The 17155-nt window shown below is 42.0% G+C and overlaps 1 protein-coding gene across 1 annotated transcript in view; it reads right to left on the bottom strand.

Annotated features, from left to right (window-relative positions):
* Positions 1–17155, bottom strand: part of atf6 (activating transcription factor 6) — a 42608-nt gene that overhangs the window by 13263 nt on the left and 12190 nt on the right. The window contains exons 8-14 of the mRNA XM_044361370.1: positions 7266–7451; positions 6980–7071; positions 5353–5502; positions 3708–3803; positions 3502–3604; positions 2564–2634; positions 1605–1716 (exon numbers count right to left, since the gene is read on the bottom strand). Coding sequence (XP_044217305.1) covers positions 1605–1716; positions 2564–2634; positions 3502–3604; positions 3708–3803; positions 5353–5502; positions 6980–7071; positions 7266–7451 — 810 coding nt within the window. The remainder of the gene's footprint in view (positions 1–1604; positions 1717–2563; positions 2635–3501; positions 3605–3707; positions 3804–5352; positions 5503–6979; positions 7072–7265; positions 7452–17155) is intronic.

The raw sequence follows: 17155 nt of genomic DNA, 5'->3' as shown, positions 1-17155 counted from the left end.
AAAATGTTTTTCAACAGTACATCGTTTATGGCAGTGTACTTTCAACAGTACACAGCCACAGTCAAATCTTTTTTGTTACATTTTTCATTCTAAGTTGCGAAGTTTAATGTTGCTTTTATTTTAGATGAACTGTAACGCCCTCACTTTGGACAACACCCTCACTTCTCACACAACACAAAGCTGCTAGAAACTGAAGGACAGCTACTTGACCTGTAGAGGCCCTCAACTCGGCTACACCATTGTTGCCATTGTGCCTGTTGTCACCATGCCAACTCAGAGCCAGACCTTTGTGACTTGCTTGGTGACAGGGGGTCTCGATCTTTGACTGCATATCTTCAAAACTCATGCCCCATTGAGTAATCCTGAGGATTTAAAGAGTTTAACATCGTCCAGAGTATCTACTATGGGTGCTGAGTGGGATATGAAATACTCAACTGAACATGATCCACACCTTTGGAACAGTTACCATATTTGTTAGCGAACTTAGTAATTTCTCACTGTTACTTTTCAGACAAATATGGAAGTAAAAGTCTGTTTTTTGGCACAGTTCAGTGACAATAAATAAAGCTGCAAGTTCCTGTAACAGTGAAAGCACATAATTTAATGGGTGAAATTCAAAGTGGAGCAAATTTGTTTGGTTAGCACTCGAGAAAACAACAAGAAGAAAGGACAGAACTCAAAGACATAACTGCAAACTAATCAAAGAACTCTTTCTGAATATGATGTCCAGGATTAATCATATCAAGAGAGCAAATTAAAAACAGGTCCAGAGTCTCAAATGGGGAAAAATGGTCGAATGAATAAAGACCAAGCAGATTAACAGTGACATATGGTCATGCCTAAAAATCTAAAATATGGTCTTGATGATTGCAAATGGACCAAGGAAACTAGACTCGAAACGGGTAGTTCCACCCTTGGAAGTCGTCATCCCTTCCCCCCACCCTACACTTTCCTCTCAAACCAAACCTTTCTGTTGAGGAACAGACCTATTACATATTATTTATGGTGACTCAGAAGTTAGTTTTTCTGTAACTAATTACACTTTTTATTGCCAGTTTGGGATGAGGAAATATCATGACAGATAAAAATTAAGTGAAAGTTAATTGTGTTGAGCTGTGAAAACTTCCCTTGAAATCATTTTCTAGTTGTACTTTATGTAATCAATTTAAAGGACCAGTGTGTAAAATTTAGTAGCATCTAGCGGAACGGACTTGGCACAAATGGAATATAATATTTATAAGTATGTTTAGTCAGTGTATAATCCCATGAAAATAAGAATCGTTGTGTTTTCATTACCTTAGAATGAGCCCTTTATATTATCTATATAGGGAGCATGTCCCCTTCCACAGCAGCCACCGTGTTGCACCGCTGTGTTTCTATAGTAGCCCAGAATGGATAAACCAAACACTGGCTCTGCATTATTTGCTTTCCTACACGCTTGGAAGGGGAGGGGGAGGGGTATTCAGCTGGTTGCAATCTGCAACCTCACTGCTAGATGCCACTAAATCCTGCACACTGGTCCTTTAACCACTGTGTCAGATTTTGTGTTTGAGCCAGCTGCCCCAGTCAAATCAGTGTCATGCACCAGACAAGTTGAAACTTACCCTGCGGAAAGACACTACGTAGAAAGTGTCGCCACGACGATTGAGCTCATCAAAGAAGTCACTATAGGTGTGATGGGGTGCGTAGTATACCTGCAGCTCATTACCAGGATTCCTTTTGATGAAAAACAACAGGATTGCAGACAAATATGAAGTTTATGGAAAATGAAAATATCGAGAAATGGGGAAAGAGACTCTACTCTACTGCTGCAGCCTGACATGGTTATAAAATATCATACTTGAATTTGGACCGGTGGCCTGTCAGAGGTTAACTGCTAAAATGTTTCCCTTTTCTTCTTTAGATTTGGATGTTTCCTAGCCAGACTTGCGACAGGGAAAAGAAAAAAATACAGGTGGCCAAAAAACTATTGACTCCATCTGTCTGATCTGACTACATTCAGCAGTAGCAGTCCAGCAGAAAAAGTTCTTGACCGCCAAACCTCTGAAACAGTGCGCTTGTGTCATCCGTTAAAATCATAAATCATCATAATAAATCATCATAAATAATCATAAATCGGTCAAATTGTAAAAAGTAAAAAGGGGAAAAATGCCAAAAAAGGGAAAAAGAAATGTTACTTTTCCATTTAAAGACCCATTTCAGTCAAATAACACTTTAAGTATATCAGTGTTAAGTCTACAGTAGCTTTACCTGATGGAGTTGCAAAAAGGCAAGTTCAATACTTTAGTAATCTGAGTAAAACAAAGAGGGATTCCCTTAATATTTTCCTTCTGCAGGATGTGTAATTGATGTTAAGTGTCCGAAATATGAAAAGTTGATACAGTACACAGGCTTGTTACTGTGAATTTTGTTTTGATCTACTTTCTTCCCTCTAGCAGTAAAAAAAATGCTTAATCCAGCTTTAAGCAGAGATGGGAATTGTCTGTAAGAAAAAAAGATACCTGAAATGTGGTTTACTTTTTGTGAATCTGACACAAATATATTGAATCAAGCCTTTACTCACTTTTCTTCAGTAGTTTCTGTGTATTGGACCGTCACAATCTGGGCACTCTCCGCCTCCTTATTCTCTGTTTTCTGTTAGGGAAGAAAGAGAGAGGATTTGCTGTAATCCTGTGTATATCCACATCAACTACCCATTAGAGAGAGCAGGATAAGCTGTTGGCAAGGTTGTATAACATAAATACAGACTCCATTCAAAACATTACAACTGACCGTCAATTTAAAACAGCTAGAACACAGTTAAGATCAGCACACACATTTCAGTCTAAAGCCTTTCTTGTGCCCAATATACCACATCTAGTTTATGAATCTCAAGACATAAACTGTTGGATTTATCCTGTTCACAGCTTAGGGGAACAACCAGTTGTCAAATGATGAATCCTCAAACAAGGATATCAATCAAAGGAGCAGAAATACAATAAAACAGTTATGATATCATGGTGATATAATGTGACCAGGTGTTGGAGTGTTATCTTAAAATATTAGTAGTTAGGTGTGTTAGGTAGTGATAAAAAAGCTCAACACGTGAGAAATAAAACACATCTACATTTCTGTTTACACTTATATGAGGAATGGACATATACCAACTAGGCAGGTCTTGGTGGATTGGACTTACTGTGACAGATTTTGAAAAAACGATGGAAAAAAGAGCAGGGGGCACTAATCCTACAGCTCCCCCTCTAAGTGTTGTGTTTACTTTCTCAGGGGCTGCCGGATTAAACTCAGCCCAATAAAGAGAAATGAGAGGCAGAAAAGGGGAAGGTGTGAGGAGAGGTGAAACAGTGGTGAAAGAGAGGCTTTGGTTTGTAATGCAATGTAATGGCCTAAAACTCAAGTGAAGTTTAGGTTGCAAGTTTTAATGCCAATACTGAATATCGTGCACATTCTTGCACATATTACATATGTTTTCCTGTTTTCCAAAACTCGCTGTGTGTGACTTACCAGAATGGTCCTGGTGGGTTTGTGACTGCTGTTACTCATGCGCCTCGACTTGGTCTGTTGCACTTCATGACGGTGGACCCAACCCCTCAACTCATGGGCCAACCTGCCAATCAAAATTAACACGTGTTTAAAGGCATATAAGGCTATTTTTTTCAATTTGGGGCAAGACTTGATCCGTTTTGTGGTCTTATTTTAACATTACTTACTCAATGCACTTGGTCCTGTTAACAGGAGGCTGGCATGGGGGAGGTGGTCTAAGAAAGATAGGATCCTTCACCACCATCAGGGCCTTATCCTCAGAGCTACAACACAAAAGCAAAAAGCAGACAGTGTGAGTTAAGCAGAAAAAGTGCTAAGTTTACAAGGCTGTTCAGATACTCAGAAATCCATGTGAGAAATTCATATATATTCTGCTATAAATATTTTCCACATGTTGAGAATGCAAAATGAGAGCCAACATGGCTGCTTGCCCTCTGATGGAGGTGAAACACCCAGAGTGAATTGGGCAATGGGAAGAAACAGGGCGCCAAAAAGAAACCAGCGCTGGCATCAATGTGGGGCCAATTATCTATCTATTGAATTTTATTGGTTACAAATGAATTTTACTGATTGAATTTCTTGATGCCTAACATGTGCAGAGATGGCAGAGCTTCAGTCGCTTAATGTATGCATGAAAATGCTGACTTGCACTGAGAGGAGAAGTGGGGAGACTCTAGCAAAATCCATCCACATGCCGCCATAAATCCTGCTCAGAATGATCATAAACATACAACAGAGAACTGAACATAACCATCTAGTGAGAGAATGACAGACGAAATCTACAAACCAACATACATTATGGATGAGCAGCACACTGCATTGCATGACTTGACTTTCCTCTTCAGATGTTACAGTGACTTTAATTACCTCTGTTATATCTCTCTGTAAGTGAATGATTATGTTGCTTGAGGTGCTGATGTAGGCTGTCCACAGTCAGTGCCCACCTGCAGGTGGCTTATTACCAAAATGCCTGCCACCGACGTAATCCCTCCCCTGGGCCTCCCTGATCTGAGTTGACACATCGACCACGCCTCGCGTTCTCGTCTCTAAAATGTTCTGGAAATGGTTCCTCGAGACAACATGTCAAACCACAGAGGCTTGATCATAACTCTAGCTGAGGGGCCCATATTAACCTTCCTGCACACACACCTTCCTGTTCAGAGGGACCCCAAGATTAGGTTGCATATCTCCCCCATCATGCTCCTCACTGCTGCATTTGGTGCCGTCACCCCTTTTGTAAAGGCTAATGTGTTCCTTCCTGCCTGTGTTGGTTTAATGCTGCCAGGAAACCTGATACTGGAGATGAATGGTTTGCATTAACATATGATATACCCTTTGCAGAGATCTGACACAACACAGGCTGGCAATGCCATGGAGACTCTGACCACCTTGCAAAACATCATTTTCAGGACATGGGAGTGTAGGTAATGTACCAAACAAGAATGTTATTTATGCAATTTACAAATGAGGCTGGTGGGCCTCTATTGCATTTAGAAAAAAGAAAGAAAAACATACAACCCTTTAGAAAAATAAGCTGTTACTAGCTATATAAAGTTGGATGTCATACAAGGCCTGACCCCAATTTCCCACCTTGTTACTCAAAGCACAACTGTTGGCCAACTAGCCGGGGGCCTGAAGGCTTTCGAAAGGCAGACGTTTGGACGGAGTTGGTTATCGACTGGCGCGCATGTTTACACGTGCTGTAATGAGCTGTACCAGTTCAGACTAAGCCCAGGCACAGGTGCATCCTGGTCCACTGACATGCTGGGTAAATACAATGTTGTGAAAGATGCTGGGGGTTGAGCTCATTACCTGTCTGCCATCTCAGAGGGGCCGCTGCCGAGGGCCTCGGGGCCCATCACGACCTCAGTTTCTGCCTCTGGGGAGAAACTCAACAGGTGTCTGCCGCTGTGCTGCATGGACACAACCTCGAGCTTGGAGCCTGGGCCGCCCTGAAACAGACTGATGAAACACAAGACAGGTGAGGTGAGCAAAAGAGACAGCTGAGGTAAAATCAGGACACTTGGCGGATGGTGGAAACAAACTGAAAAGAAGAACATGGCGCAGGACTGAAATGACAACTGAATTCCATGTGGCCCACATCCTGTGCACAGGAGAGTTTTTAGCCAGAGGCAGAATCTGAACTCTGATCTAGACCACAGAACCCAGAGCACACTGGGGCACACACACAAGCAAAAATACACACAGTCTCTTTCAACGGTATTACTACACTGGGTGGCATTTTCATTTCAAAGGGATCTGACCTCAAAAGCAAGCATATTTCACATTCCTAAGGGGAGCCCAAACACAAAACACACAGATGCAGACACAGGTACAGACACACACAGATCTTAGCTACAGTGGATACCACTCAAGTCACAAAAGCAAACTCACTCAGGGGTCCCAAGAAACGTATTCATGTTTAAGCTACAGAGAACAAATTTCAGATCCCACAACTGAATGAGCACATTCCCAGCACAGAGCACATGCAGATTATCAAAAGCCAACAAGTCTGAGTAGATGCTTGTATCCTTGTGGAGAAAGTAATTCCCAGGCGAAAACAAACATTTTTATAACATGAGAGCAGAGAGTGTGCCGTTACATTTCATTTGGAGTTGGACTATGAGCTTGAAGTTGTGAAATAAGACAATCCCTCCATCTGCTAGCTGGGTGGAACTAAGCTCATTTTTCCCTGGTGTCGTCTCATATAACTCTATGACTTAATATCACAAGTCGAGATAAGAACCGTCACATTCAGATGTTTTATACTACTTTTATAGCCTGTAATTATTTTTTTTTCTTTACATTTGCAAGTGGTAAATGTTGACTTTACTCCCAACCTAGCAGGGCTGTTTTGAAGCTTTTTCACCCATTAGTTACAAAGTCCTATAAACTCTGGCAACAACATCAGAGGAATGTAGCAAACACACAAGAGCAATATTGCATGGATGAACTATTGGATTGTACCAAAAGATTACTACTAAATTCAGGTGTTCTGGTTCATATCTTTGTGTATTATGAATTAATGCAATAGAATGTCTGCAAAGTCTTACCTATTTTTGGATTAAAGTATCTTTTGATATTAGGCCAATGTTTTAATTAACTCTGTAAACTAAAAGTGGATGAAGGTTTTGGAGATGTGAACATATTGCCTCAATGGAAAATGTCCTGCACTGTTTTCAATAAACATCCTTGCGTCATGTCTTATATGAGGCGTGATTCCCACAGTGAGTCATGGTGCTTCCCATTTGTTTTCCTCCATAATCCAAATCTTATGCATCCAAGTTATGTTGCGCTTACCAGTAATCTACTTGTATCTTGAGCTACAGTATATGCCATTGTCAGTGTTCTTTTGGTTTGAACTGAATTTCAACAATTGGACACTTAATCAAACTATTGTATAGGACACTTGAAGGCATTTGCAGTGTTGCATGCTTACCTCATTGGTCCAACATTAAGCACCAGGAACACCAAGACCACCATGAGACACACAGCTCTTCTCTTGGGGGACGTTGTCTTTAGTACTGTATTCTGCAGGAAAAAAGGAGGCCAGCATGTTACATTACAAACTATAAATCAAGGATATAAATCATGTATGAATGCAAAATTCATTTGTCTTTCCTTGTTAACTTCTTCACAAAACTTGCTGTGGAAATTTCAGCATTTGTTCAGTCTTGCAGCCCTGATTTGTGGAGTGTTGTAGACTGTATGGAAGTACAGCTCACCTCACTCAGCAGGCCTTCCAGCTGTCTCTTGAGGTTGCCGTTCTCGCTCTTGAGCACCTCGTTCTCAGACAACGCCATTTTCAGGCGAGCTTCCAACGAGAGCAGATATTCTTTCTTCTTTTTCCGAGACAGGGATGCTGACTCGCGGTTCTTTATCATGCGTTGCTGCCTCTGGGACAACTTTGACTGAAGAGAGAAAGCGAGACAGGCAGAAACAGACAGAAGAATAACATTTGACATCGGTTATTACTCATGTCGAGTCACGCTTTTCTTCACATCATGATGTATCTGCTCGACACCTATCCAAACAGAAAAAAGGGGCGGTTATTGTGAGAATAAAATGAAATGCCTGCCTGAGCCACCTGTTGGGCTGTAGATCGCAGATTCCTCTCACTAGTGTGACATCATATTTATCTGTGCTCTCAGGGGAATTTTGGTTTTAAAATGGCTTTTCATTCATGTGATCAATCTTTTTCTGTGAAGCCAAACAAGTGACTAGGGAAGGGGGGGGGGGGGTGGCTAGGGAACCTGTACATGAACCAGACATAAAAGCAAGGATCGACTTTGTTATTATCACTGGGAGAACACCTCAGCTGCTGATGCCCAAGTTTACTAAAGTGACAGAATAATAAAGAGACACTTCGAGATGTTTTTCATAAGGTTAATGACACTTCTGCAACGACTCACGGAGAGCCCTTAAGTGCACATGATCACGCTTCTGCTTGGAAATATTTACACCAGCATCCTCTGAGAGGTCCAGGGGTCACTTGCAATGCCTTTGTTCTACAAGTGAAGAAGGATGTGTTTATGTAGCGTGTCACTCTTTGAGAAATTAGTTCCCATCAGACACACACAAACACTGAGGCACTATACATGCTATGTCTGGACTTTAAAAAACAAGTTCAGCTGTAGTTGGTCTTAATTACTGTAATTAGAGCCATACACACTCAAGTTCAACTGTAAATAAATAAACGATATTCAGCATTTTTCTGTTTAAATTCAGGAGATGTGTTTATGCAAGACTTTCTTACAAATCAAAACTAAGCATAAACATAAAATTACTATATGTATATAAAAACAAACAAATTAATGAATAAATAATTAAGTAAGAGCAGTTTAAAGCTTGTTCACAGTAAGAATGAGCAGCAAGATTCCTTCCACTCAAGGTTGGTTGAGTGAAAACTGAAATCTAAATGCTCAAACCAAAAAGCACATATGTTAACATGACCCATCGCAAATTAACACAACTCATGGTTGCATTTAGCCAAACACCTTCATTGTCCATCCAGCCCCCAGCTACCCTTCTACCGCCCTACTCCAAACACAAACACCCTCCCTGGGGTAAGCCCCTAAGATCCTGGGCCTAATAGCCCCGCTGGTGATTAAGTTATTTGGATCCCTGTATTTGTGTTTCGTCTCCTGAGAAACCCCTCTGTCTCCCAGCCCTGATCTGGGAGCCGTGCCACTAGCCTGAGCCTGGGAACGCCGCAAGTAAGCAGTTACCAGGGAGTGGAGAGTGGGGGAACTTCACATTGAAGGGCTGAGGAGGAAAATGTGGGGCAGGGGGGAAAAATGGCAGAGTGGCATTTCTCAATGAACATCGCTTGAATGGGAGAGGGTCGAAGACTGACACAAGTTCAAACTCAAACTATTAAAGTGCTGATGGGAAAAGTCAGTGAGAAATGCCCAACTGTACCCATGAGTGGGGCACATGCCCCCCAGCTGCTCCAGGAGAACCACACAATGACCAGCCACACACAGCTGTTGGTAACACTTATATGTCAATGGATTCAAAAAAGCTGTGGCACTCTATGAAAGCTATTACAAATATGAACACCACCAAGAAACGATCTGGGGAAGGCAAATGAACTAAATGACTTTTTTCTCAGGTTTGAAAACCATGACTTCACTGTGCAATCTAATAATGTCATGGGAACTATCTCAACTGATGTTAGCAGTAGGATTATAATTGATCCACTCAAGATTCAGTCTATTTTCAAACATGTGTGCACTAAAAAATCCACTGGCCTGGATGGCATTTCTGCACTGCTCTTAAAGGCATGTGCAGACGAGCTTACTCCAGCTTGGTGCCCCATCTTCCAGCGGTCTGTGGACTCACACACTGTTCCTGCTCTGTGGAAAAAATCCACCATAGTTCCTGTAGCTAAAAAACCATGTCCACCTGATAATAATGATTTTAGACCTGTGGCCCTGACTTCAATTGTAATGAAAAGTTTTGAGAAATACATGTTATCTGTGCTTAAGGCAGAGGTCAACTTGGCACTTGATCCATACCAGTTTGCTTATAGGCAGGGGAGAGGTACTGATGATGCCATCAACAGCATCACCCACTTCACTGTCAAGCACTTGGAATGCCCAAAAGCATATGCACGGATTTTATTTATATACTTTTAACACAATGCAACTCCATCTGCTCATCTCTAAACTGAGGTAGATGAGCGTTAATCCTTTTTTAATCAAGTGGTATTTTTCCTTTTCAACTAATTGAAGTCAGCAGGTGAGAGTCAATAACACCCTCTCAGAATGCAAATCAATCAGCACAGGTGCTCCACAGGGTTGTGTGAGCTCCCTGGTCCTTTTTACACTCCATACTAATGACTGTACAAACAGCCACCCAGGGAACCTTGTTTTTAAGTTTTCTGACAATACCGCCATCCTCAGTCTATTGGACAAAGATTCCAGCACCTCAGTCAATTTTTCTGAAATTGAAAACTTTGTGCAATGGTGTGATGCTCACCACCTCACTCTGAATGTCAATAAAAACTAAAGAGTTGGTCTTAGACGCAAAATCTGTAGGGGACCATAGTCCTGTTGTCATACACGACTCACCCATTGACCAAGTCAGCTCATATAAATATCTTGGAGTTCACTTAGATGACACTTTTAGTTGGTCTGTGCATGTTGAAAGCTTGTGTTCTCGTCTACAGCAGAGATTGCATTTCCTACACAGACTAAGAGTATATGGGGTGGACAAAAGCATCATGTTTTTATTCTGCCAGGCAATGCTAGAGAGTTTAGTCAGATATGGGATGTCATCCTGGTATGGCAAACTCACGGCAAAACTAAAAACTAAACTTGCTCATCTGGTACACGGCCATGAAGGTAATTGGAAAAAGTGCCACCCAGACCCTGTAGTCCACCAACAAACTGTTTTTAGGCAAGCCCAGAGGATAGTAAACACATCCTTCATTCAGAGTATGACCTCCTACCCTCGGGCAGACGATACAGAGTCCCTCACTGCAAACTCAACCGTTTTAAGAATTCATTTGTTCCAACCTCCATTACATTTCTTAACAATGCTGCTTGAGGCCGAAGTTTGTGCAATGATTTTTAATAATTTTTACAGTGCTTTTATCACGGTGATCTTTTAGCATGATTTTTTTTTATGAGGTGTATGTATGTATTACGTTATGGGATGTGCGCAATATGGCAATATGTATGCGTTATGTTATGTTACGGGTTATGTGCAATATTGTCATGTTATGTAATTGTTGGTGTTGGTATAGCTGAGGTTGTATTGTTTGTGTCATTGTGGCCGTCAAGGCATTCATGGTGCAGCTACAGACTCCAAGACAAATTTCCCAGAGCGGGACAATAAAGTTTGTTGTATCGTATCATATACTGAGTAGTGCTGGGTGTGAATGTGTGTAACTGTATGAATATGCTGCAGGGTATTGCTGAGAGGGAGAACGCCTGCTCAACAACTTTTCAAAGGATGAATACAGGTGAAGAGAGAAAAAAAGCTTGAGTTGACAGTCCAGTTAGAAGCCAACAGATCCCAGCATGCCTGACTGTCACACTGCTGGTTAGGGACTGCTCTTTCCATTCAGCATACGAAGGGTATCTCCGGGGGGAAGTGTTTGATGAACCATCAACCTATCCAAATAGGTGGGACTTCATTTAACAAGTTGGAGTGAAAATGTTTCCTGGATTTACTGAGGGTCATAAACACCAAGGACTGTGGCCTATATTCCAAAGGTGAAATTACTGTCAACCTGTGTTATTTTGTGTTGCAATTCACTTTTTGGACACATGTGAGCAAAAAAAGTAAGGAATGTCTGTTTGCCTTGCATTTTCAATTAATAGTCAATTTGATGAAACAACTGAGTTCCTTTCAGTTGATTCACTCAGTACAACACATATAGTATGGGATATCATGCCCACACGTGGCCTGACTGAAGAAACCTCTATTCACACCTTTAAGGCAGATGATCTGTGGTGACATATGTGAGGCCCTGCCTGCACATACATCCGTCACCACGGTCAGCCCTCAGTTCTTACACTCTTTACCTCACAAAGAACACCTCTGCTGAGTCAGGCTAGCAAGCTACAGCTAGTTAGCTCTGTTTCTTCAGTAGGCGACTGCCAGCTCGAAGTTACCTTAACAGCCCCTGTTGGTGTTAGCCACCACTGCCTTAGTTGGTGAGTATGGCTATGCGCGGAGCGCTAATTTTGAATTTGTTTTGTCCACGAGCCTTGTGTCTCGTGCCTGCGTACCAAGCCTAAACAGGTAAAGAAGAAGTCTTCTGTCCTTGCAGGAGTGCGTTGACTGAGTCCAAGCCCTGTGCGTTTTGTTGCCAGCTCTAACGCTCAACCCTGGAGAGGTGGGTCACATTTGTGGAGAAAATGCTGGGAAAGACATGACCCCCTCCTCTCTGAGTTGAGGGACACAGCTTTGTCTGAGTCTGAACTTTTGGTCAAAGTCCCTACTGGTATCTGGGCTGACTAAAAGGACATGTTAAGGGGTTAGCCAAGTTTGAGCCGGAGCCCTCAGAGAGTGCCTGTGTCTGACTCACTCAGATGTTCTGGATAGGGACACAGCCATTTATTTGGATGAGTCAGTATCTGCTGAGGTTTGTTTGGGCACTCACTCAACAATATTCAAGTGAAGTTTGAGCTAAGTAAGAAGCAGACAGAAGCTCTGCACAGCATCATTCCCAGAAGTGATGTGAAACCCAAGCTTCCCATGAGCGCTCACAAGCCTGTGATGCCACCACCGCCCCAACCCCCCACCAGCGAGTTTGGGCACCCAGCCGGTAAGGCCATATTCAGACCAAATCAGACGGTGCAACCCACCGCCGGAGGTGTGTGGGGATGTGGGCATGTTTATTTGTGCTCCAGAACTAAACTGCTGTGAAAAAATCAGAAATTAATGTTTTATTGATCACTGTTGATATTGATTCACTGGTTTTCTCACTACCAGCGCTCCCTCTCTTCATTCATCCAGCTCGCTAGACCACAGCTGCTCTCTCTCTCTCTTTTTCTCTTGTCTTTTTTAAAATAAGTTGGGAAGCAGACAGCAAAGTCTAACTTTACTTTTAACGTTATCAAACAAAGATAAATGTCCTCCCCTCATCCTAGTAACATCTTTGTACTCCCTCGTAGCAGAGTTTACAGCTCTGATCAGTCTGATCTCTGGCTGTGATTGGCCACCTCAGCCTTCAGCCGCAGTGACATTGGGTTGCATTTCTCCAAAAGTTGACTCTGGCTCAACTTTCCAGCCACAGTCCAGTGCAGTGCCGCTGTGGCCAAAATGCCCACAGCAAAAACGCACTACCCTCATTCATATGAATGGGGGGGACTGGTGAATTCGCCACACTGCCTGATTTGGTCTGAATATTGCCTAAAGCTGAAACCACCCGGTCAAAGTCCACACCACTCAGCTTGGAGCAAGAGGTCCTCCAGTGGGGTTCAGCGCCTAGGAGGAAGAAATCATACTCCTCCTAGCTCTGGGACTGAGCGGAGAGGGGCTCCAGCAGCAGGGAGACACTGCTGCCCCGCAGCTGTTGTCGCCCAAGAGGTATCCTCCATGTTCTGTTCAGGGGTCCAGTCCCATAAGGCACTGCACTCCCATAACACAGTCTCCCAAGCACAACCCCCCCATGCACATAAATGCACTTTTGTTGCCTCAGGTTGTAGCCCCCAGTTTGGGTGCGTTAAATGTTTCTCAGTTGACCACAGCAAGTGTTCCTGATAGGGATGCATGACAATAGCGGCACGTCATCGGTATCAGCTGATAATGGCTTTAAAATGAAATATCAGCATTGGCACAAAACGAACATTTCTGCCGATATGACAGACGTGGCAATGAGAGGGGTCTGGATGTCGGTACAATGCAAGCTTCACATCAACCTGCTGGAGCACTTTCATCCCGTTCTGACAGGCCAGCATGATCTGATCAGGACAGACAATACAGTGGTGGTTCCCTACATAAACAAGTGTTCCCTTGCCCTGTTAAAATTGTCTTGCTCTCTGTTGTCTGAGTGTCTAAGCTCAAAGTCAAGGGAGCTGAAAGGTTCAACAGATCTCAACTCAACATATGGTCATATGATGTGTTTTTTTTTTCTGTAACAGTACCAAGCACTCTGGTTTGGAAACTGGACACTCTGATGCAAAACAAAACTAACAGCTAAAAAGCACTATCTTCTGGGCTGGAGGTAGGGGACCCCTTTCCATCCAGAATCACACCATGCATTTATGGGGTCCCCTGCTGTAAATCTCCCATATCCTACTAATGGGGGGATTTGTTGAGACCTGCAATTCCAGGCTGGACTGTTTTTCAGTCTAGAACACACAGCTAAATCCCCGGCTGTGTAGGAGCCCATTACATTACAGTGACCCAATCCCTGATGGTTGTTTACAGCTGTCGCAATTGCTTCGTCCTGTACAACACCTGTCTGAAGCATGTAATCGTTAGCAGCCGTTTAACATCCGGGCTTATATAGCCTTACTATAGGTCAATATACAGTACTGTAAACAACATGAACAGTGACACACACATCCAATCTGTAGATATGACATGCAGGAACACCTGGCACAGGCATGTCATCTTTAACAGGCATTTGATTTCATACATTCTCCAGTCCACCACTGTGATGTAGCCTACCCGCAGTGAGATTATAAAGTGAACACAGCTGCAGTGGGTCCAAACACTAGCATACACACTCACACAGCACAACACGGCTGAAGAGTTTCTTGGTGACCCGAGGAACTGACTATAAAGTCTATTTAAATCACTACATAGCCGATATGACAAACACCCAAATATAGTTTTCCTGCCTTCACTAACTTCCACCGCTCATTCTTGAGAAACTAATGGCGGTATCAGCTCCAAGAACCCAGTTCTATACCCCCCGCCCTCAAAATTAATGTGTACAGTCCATCCCCTTTAATCACCTATTGAAAACTTTATTGCCTTGGTTAGCTTTACAAATGGCTCAGAGGCGTATTTGTTTTGGCCTCCAGGGTTTGGAATTCTTCAACACTGCTCTCGAGGTCTGGCATGAAACGTGCTTCTCCAGACTCGATTATACCCACGATAATTGGACAAGTTCCTCTCGGCACTTTTAGGGGCTGAGTATTTTCATAGCCAGAGGTCAACCATTACCATTCACAAAACAACAACCACTAGTGAAATTTCAGTTGACGTTAATCATTAAAAGCCTGATGGAAAACATAGTTAATGTCAAGATAATTTGAGCAGACTGGTAAAACAGAACATTCTGACATTAGGTTATGACTAATGTTTTTCGCTTTCACAGTTAATACATCAGGGCCACAGTAATTATTCCTATAAGATGATAATAGTTAATAATTGGATCAATTTTCTATGATCGTCCCAGTGTTACCACAGAAATCACTGCAGGTGATTAAGTGACATTCCACAAATGTGACACATATGATTCTTCCTAATCAAGATAGCTTCTTACATGTTCAATGATACATTTTTTCCAACTTCCCTGCCAAACTAAAAAGCAAATGAGAAATAATGTGAATGTGGAAGTCCTGCTCACAAAACAGACAGAAAAAGATGGAGTGGCACTTACACAAGTGAAGGTGACTCTGTAAACTAATATATTTTACATTCTTTCTTGCTCTGGTAAACATCATTCATGCTTAATCTGAGTCTTAAACTGTTGCCAGTGCAACATACATTTTCTCAACCATGCCTGCTAAAAAGAGGTGCAAGCTGAATGAACATGCCAGCTCCCAAGCTAATGATGATGAAGCTAGCCAAAACCAAGCTAACCATCCTGCTATGGTTCACCAAGCCAATTCAGAGCTACTTCTTATAAAGTATGCTCGGACCCACTACTTTCTAATGACTTGGAAAACCTTTGGGCGGCAATTCACAATGACCTCACCTCAACAGTTTCCACCTGCTGGACATCGCTCTAACCCTGGTTAACAAGACATTGGAATCCATCAAATCAACCATCAATGTGCAAAGCCTGAGCATTACAAAGATGGAAACGTCACTCTCCGACCACAGTGACAAGCTCATTGAACTGCAGTCCTGTTGCAGTTCACTGAAATCGCAGAATAAGAAGCTTTTGGATAAAGTGGATGAACTGGAAAACCAATCTTGTCATTCAAATGTGAGGATAGTGGGAATCCCTGAGATTATGGAAGGATCAGACCCGGTGAAATTTATGACCACTTTTTTCACTGAAGTGTTTGGTGCAGACTTTTTCTCGCTGCCACTTTTACTGGACAAGGAACATTGACTTGGCAGAGCGACCGTGGATGAAGGGAGTAACAGAGGACCTAGAGCGTTTATCGCCCAGTTCCACTATTACCAGCAGAAAGAACTTGTGATGATCAAAAGACGCCAGGACATGACTTTCTGCAGTCACAAGATTCTGCTCTTCCCTGACCTCAGCACAAGCCTTGCCAGAAGATATGAAGTGTTTAACAACATGAGCCTGCTTCACCCTGCTCAGCTTCAGGTACACGTGGATAATCAAGTCTTTTTCTTTGACACTCCTGACGAGGCTCAAGTTTTTTACAACGGTCATTGGGGTGAGTGACTTATAATGACACACATCAGAAGTGAAGGAGTATAAGAAATTATGTCTGTGCATTATGTGACTTATACAATTCAAATGGTGAGCTTTTGAGTTTAAGTTCAATTAGACTATCTTTGTGCCAAATTGTACAAATGGACATTGAAATCAAAGTTACATTGTGATGTTTTTTTTTCTTTTTTCCCTCAGGTACATTGTTATGGTTTAAATGCAGATTGAGGTGCCAGCAGCATTACTTTATTCTTTATTAACTTATGCAGACTTTCAGTTGTAATTCAGACATTGTAGACAGTTAATCGACAAAACACTCAATAAAACACAAAGAGCACTATACGTACATATATACATGTATGCTAATGATAATTTCTGATATCTTGAAAGAATTTTCATATATTCTGAATCAGAGGACCAGCTTCTCAGTAGAAGAGAGGAGAATGCACCAGTGGTATGACACTTGTCACCTGTAGTTCCCCATGTTTGTTCAAGGGAACTTCGGACTTTAGGACTAAGTTTTTTTCCTCTTTTTTATGTGTATATTTTGGTTTTGTTCATTACTTTATAGGTACATTACTTCAGTAGTTTTGTCCTCTAATTCATGTCAGACTCGTCAGGATTATTTCTTTTCTAAACTTGATAAGGATATCGGAGGAGTTTTTTTTGTGTTTTATAAGTGTTTTATAAGTGCCAAGTGTGTCAAGATAACACAAGAAACAGGCCAGATTGCTCTGTTAGGATGTTTAGCTAGAATTTAAGTGGACTGAACAGTCCACTTAAACTCATGTGTTCACTCATATTAAAACCTTAAAAGCAGATTTTATATTTTTGCAGGAAACCCATTTAAAAATTGAGGTTCAAAAGAGACTACATAAGCCTCGGATAAGCCAAATCTTCCACTCAAAATTGTACATAAAAGCTAGAGGTGTAGCAATATTGATCAATAATAGAATTCAATTTACAGCCTCAGATATAAAAATCAGAATCCTTAACGGAAGACAAATCACTGAGAAAGTACCTTATTTCAAACTCCTGTTTTATTTGTTAATGTTTATGATCCCAACTGGG

Source organism: Thunnus albacares, chromosome 9, assembly GCF_914725855.1.
Source record: "Thunnus albacares chromosome 9, fThuAlb1.1, whole genome shotgun sequence".
Lineage (NCBI taxonomy): Eukaryota > Metazoa > Chordata > Actinopteri > Scombriformes > Scombridae > Thunnus > Thunnus albacares.
Note: the sequence above shows the minus strand (reverse complement) of the source record. Positions and strands in the feature narration are given on the sequence as shown.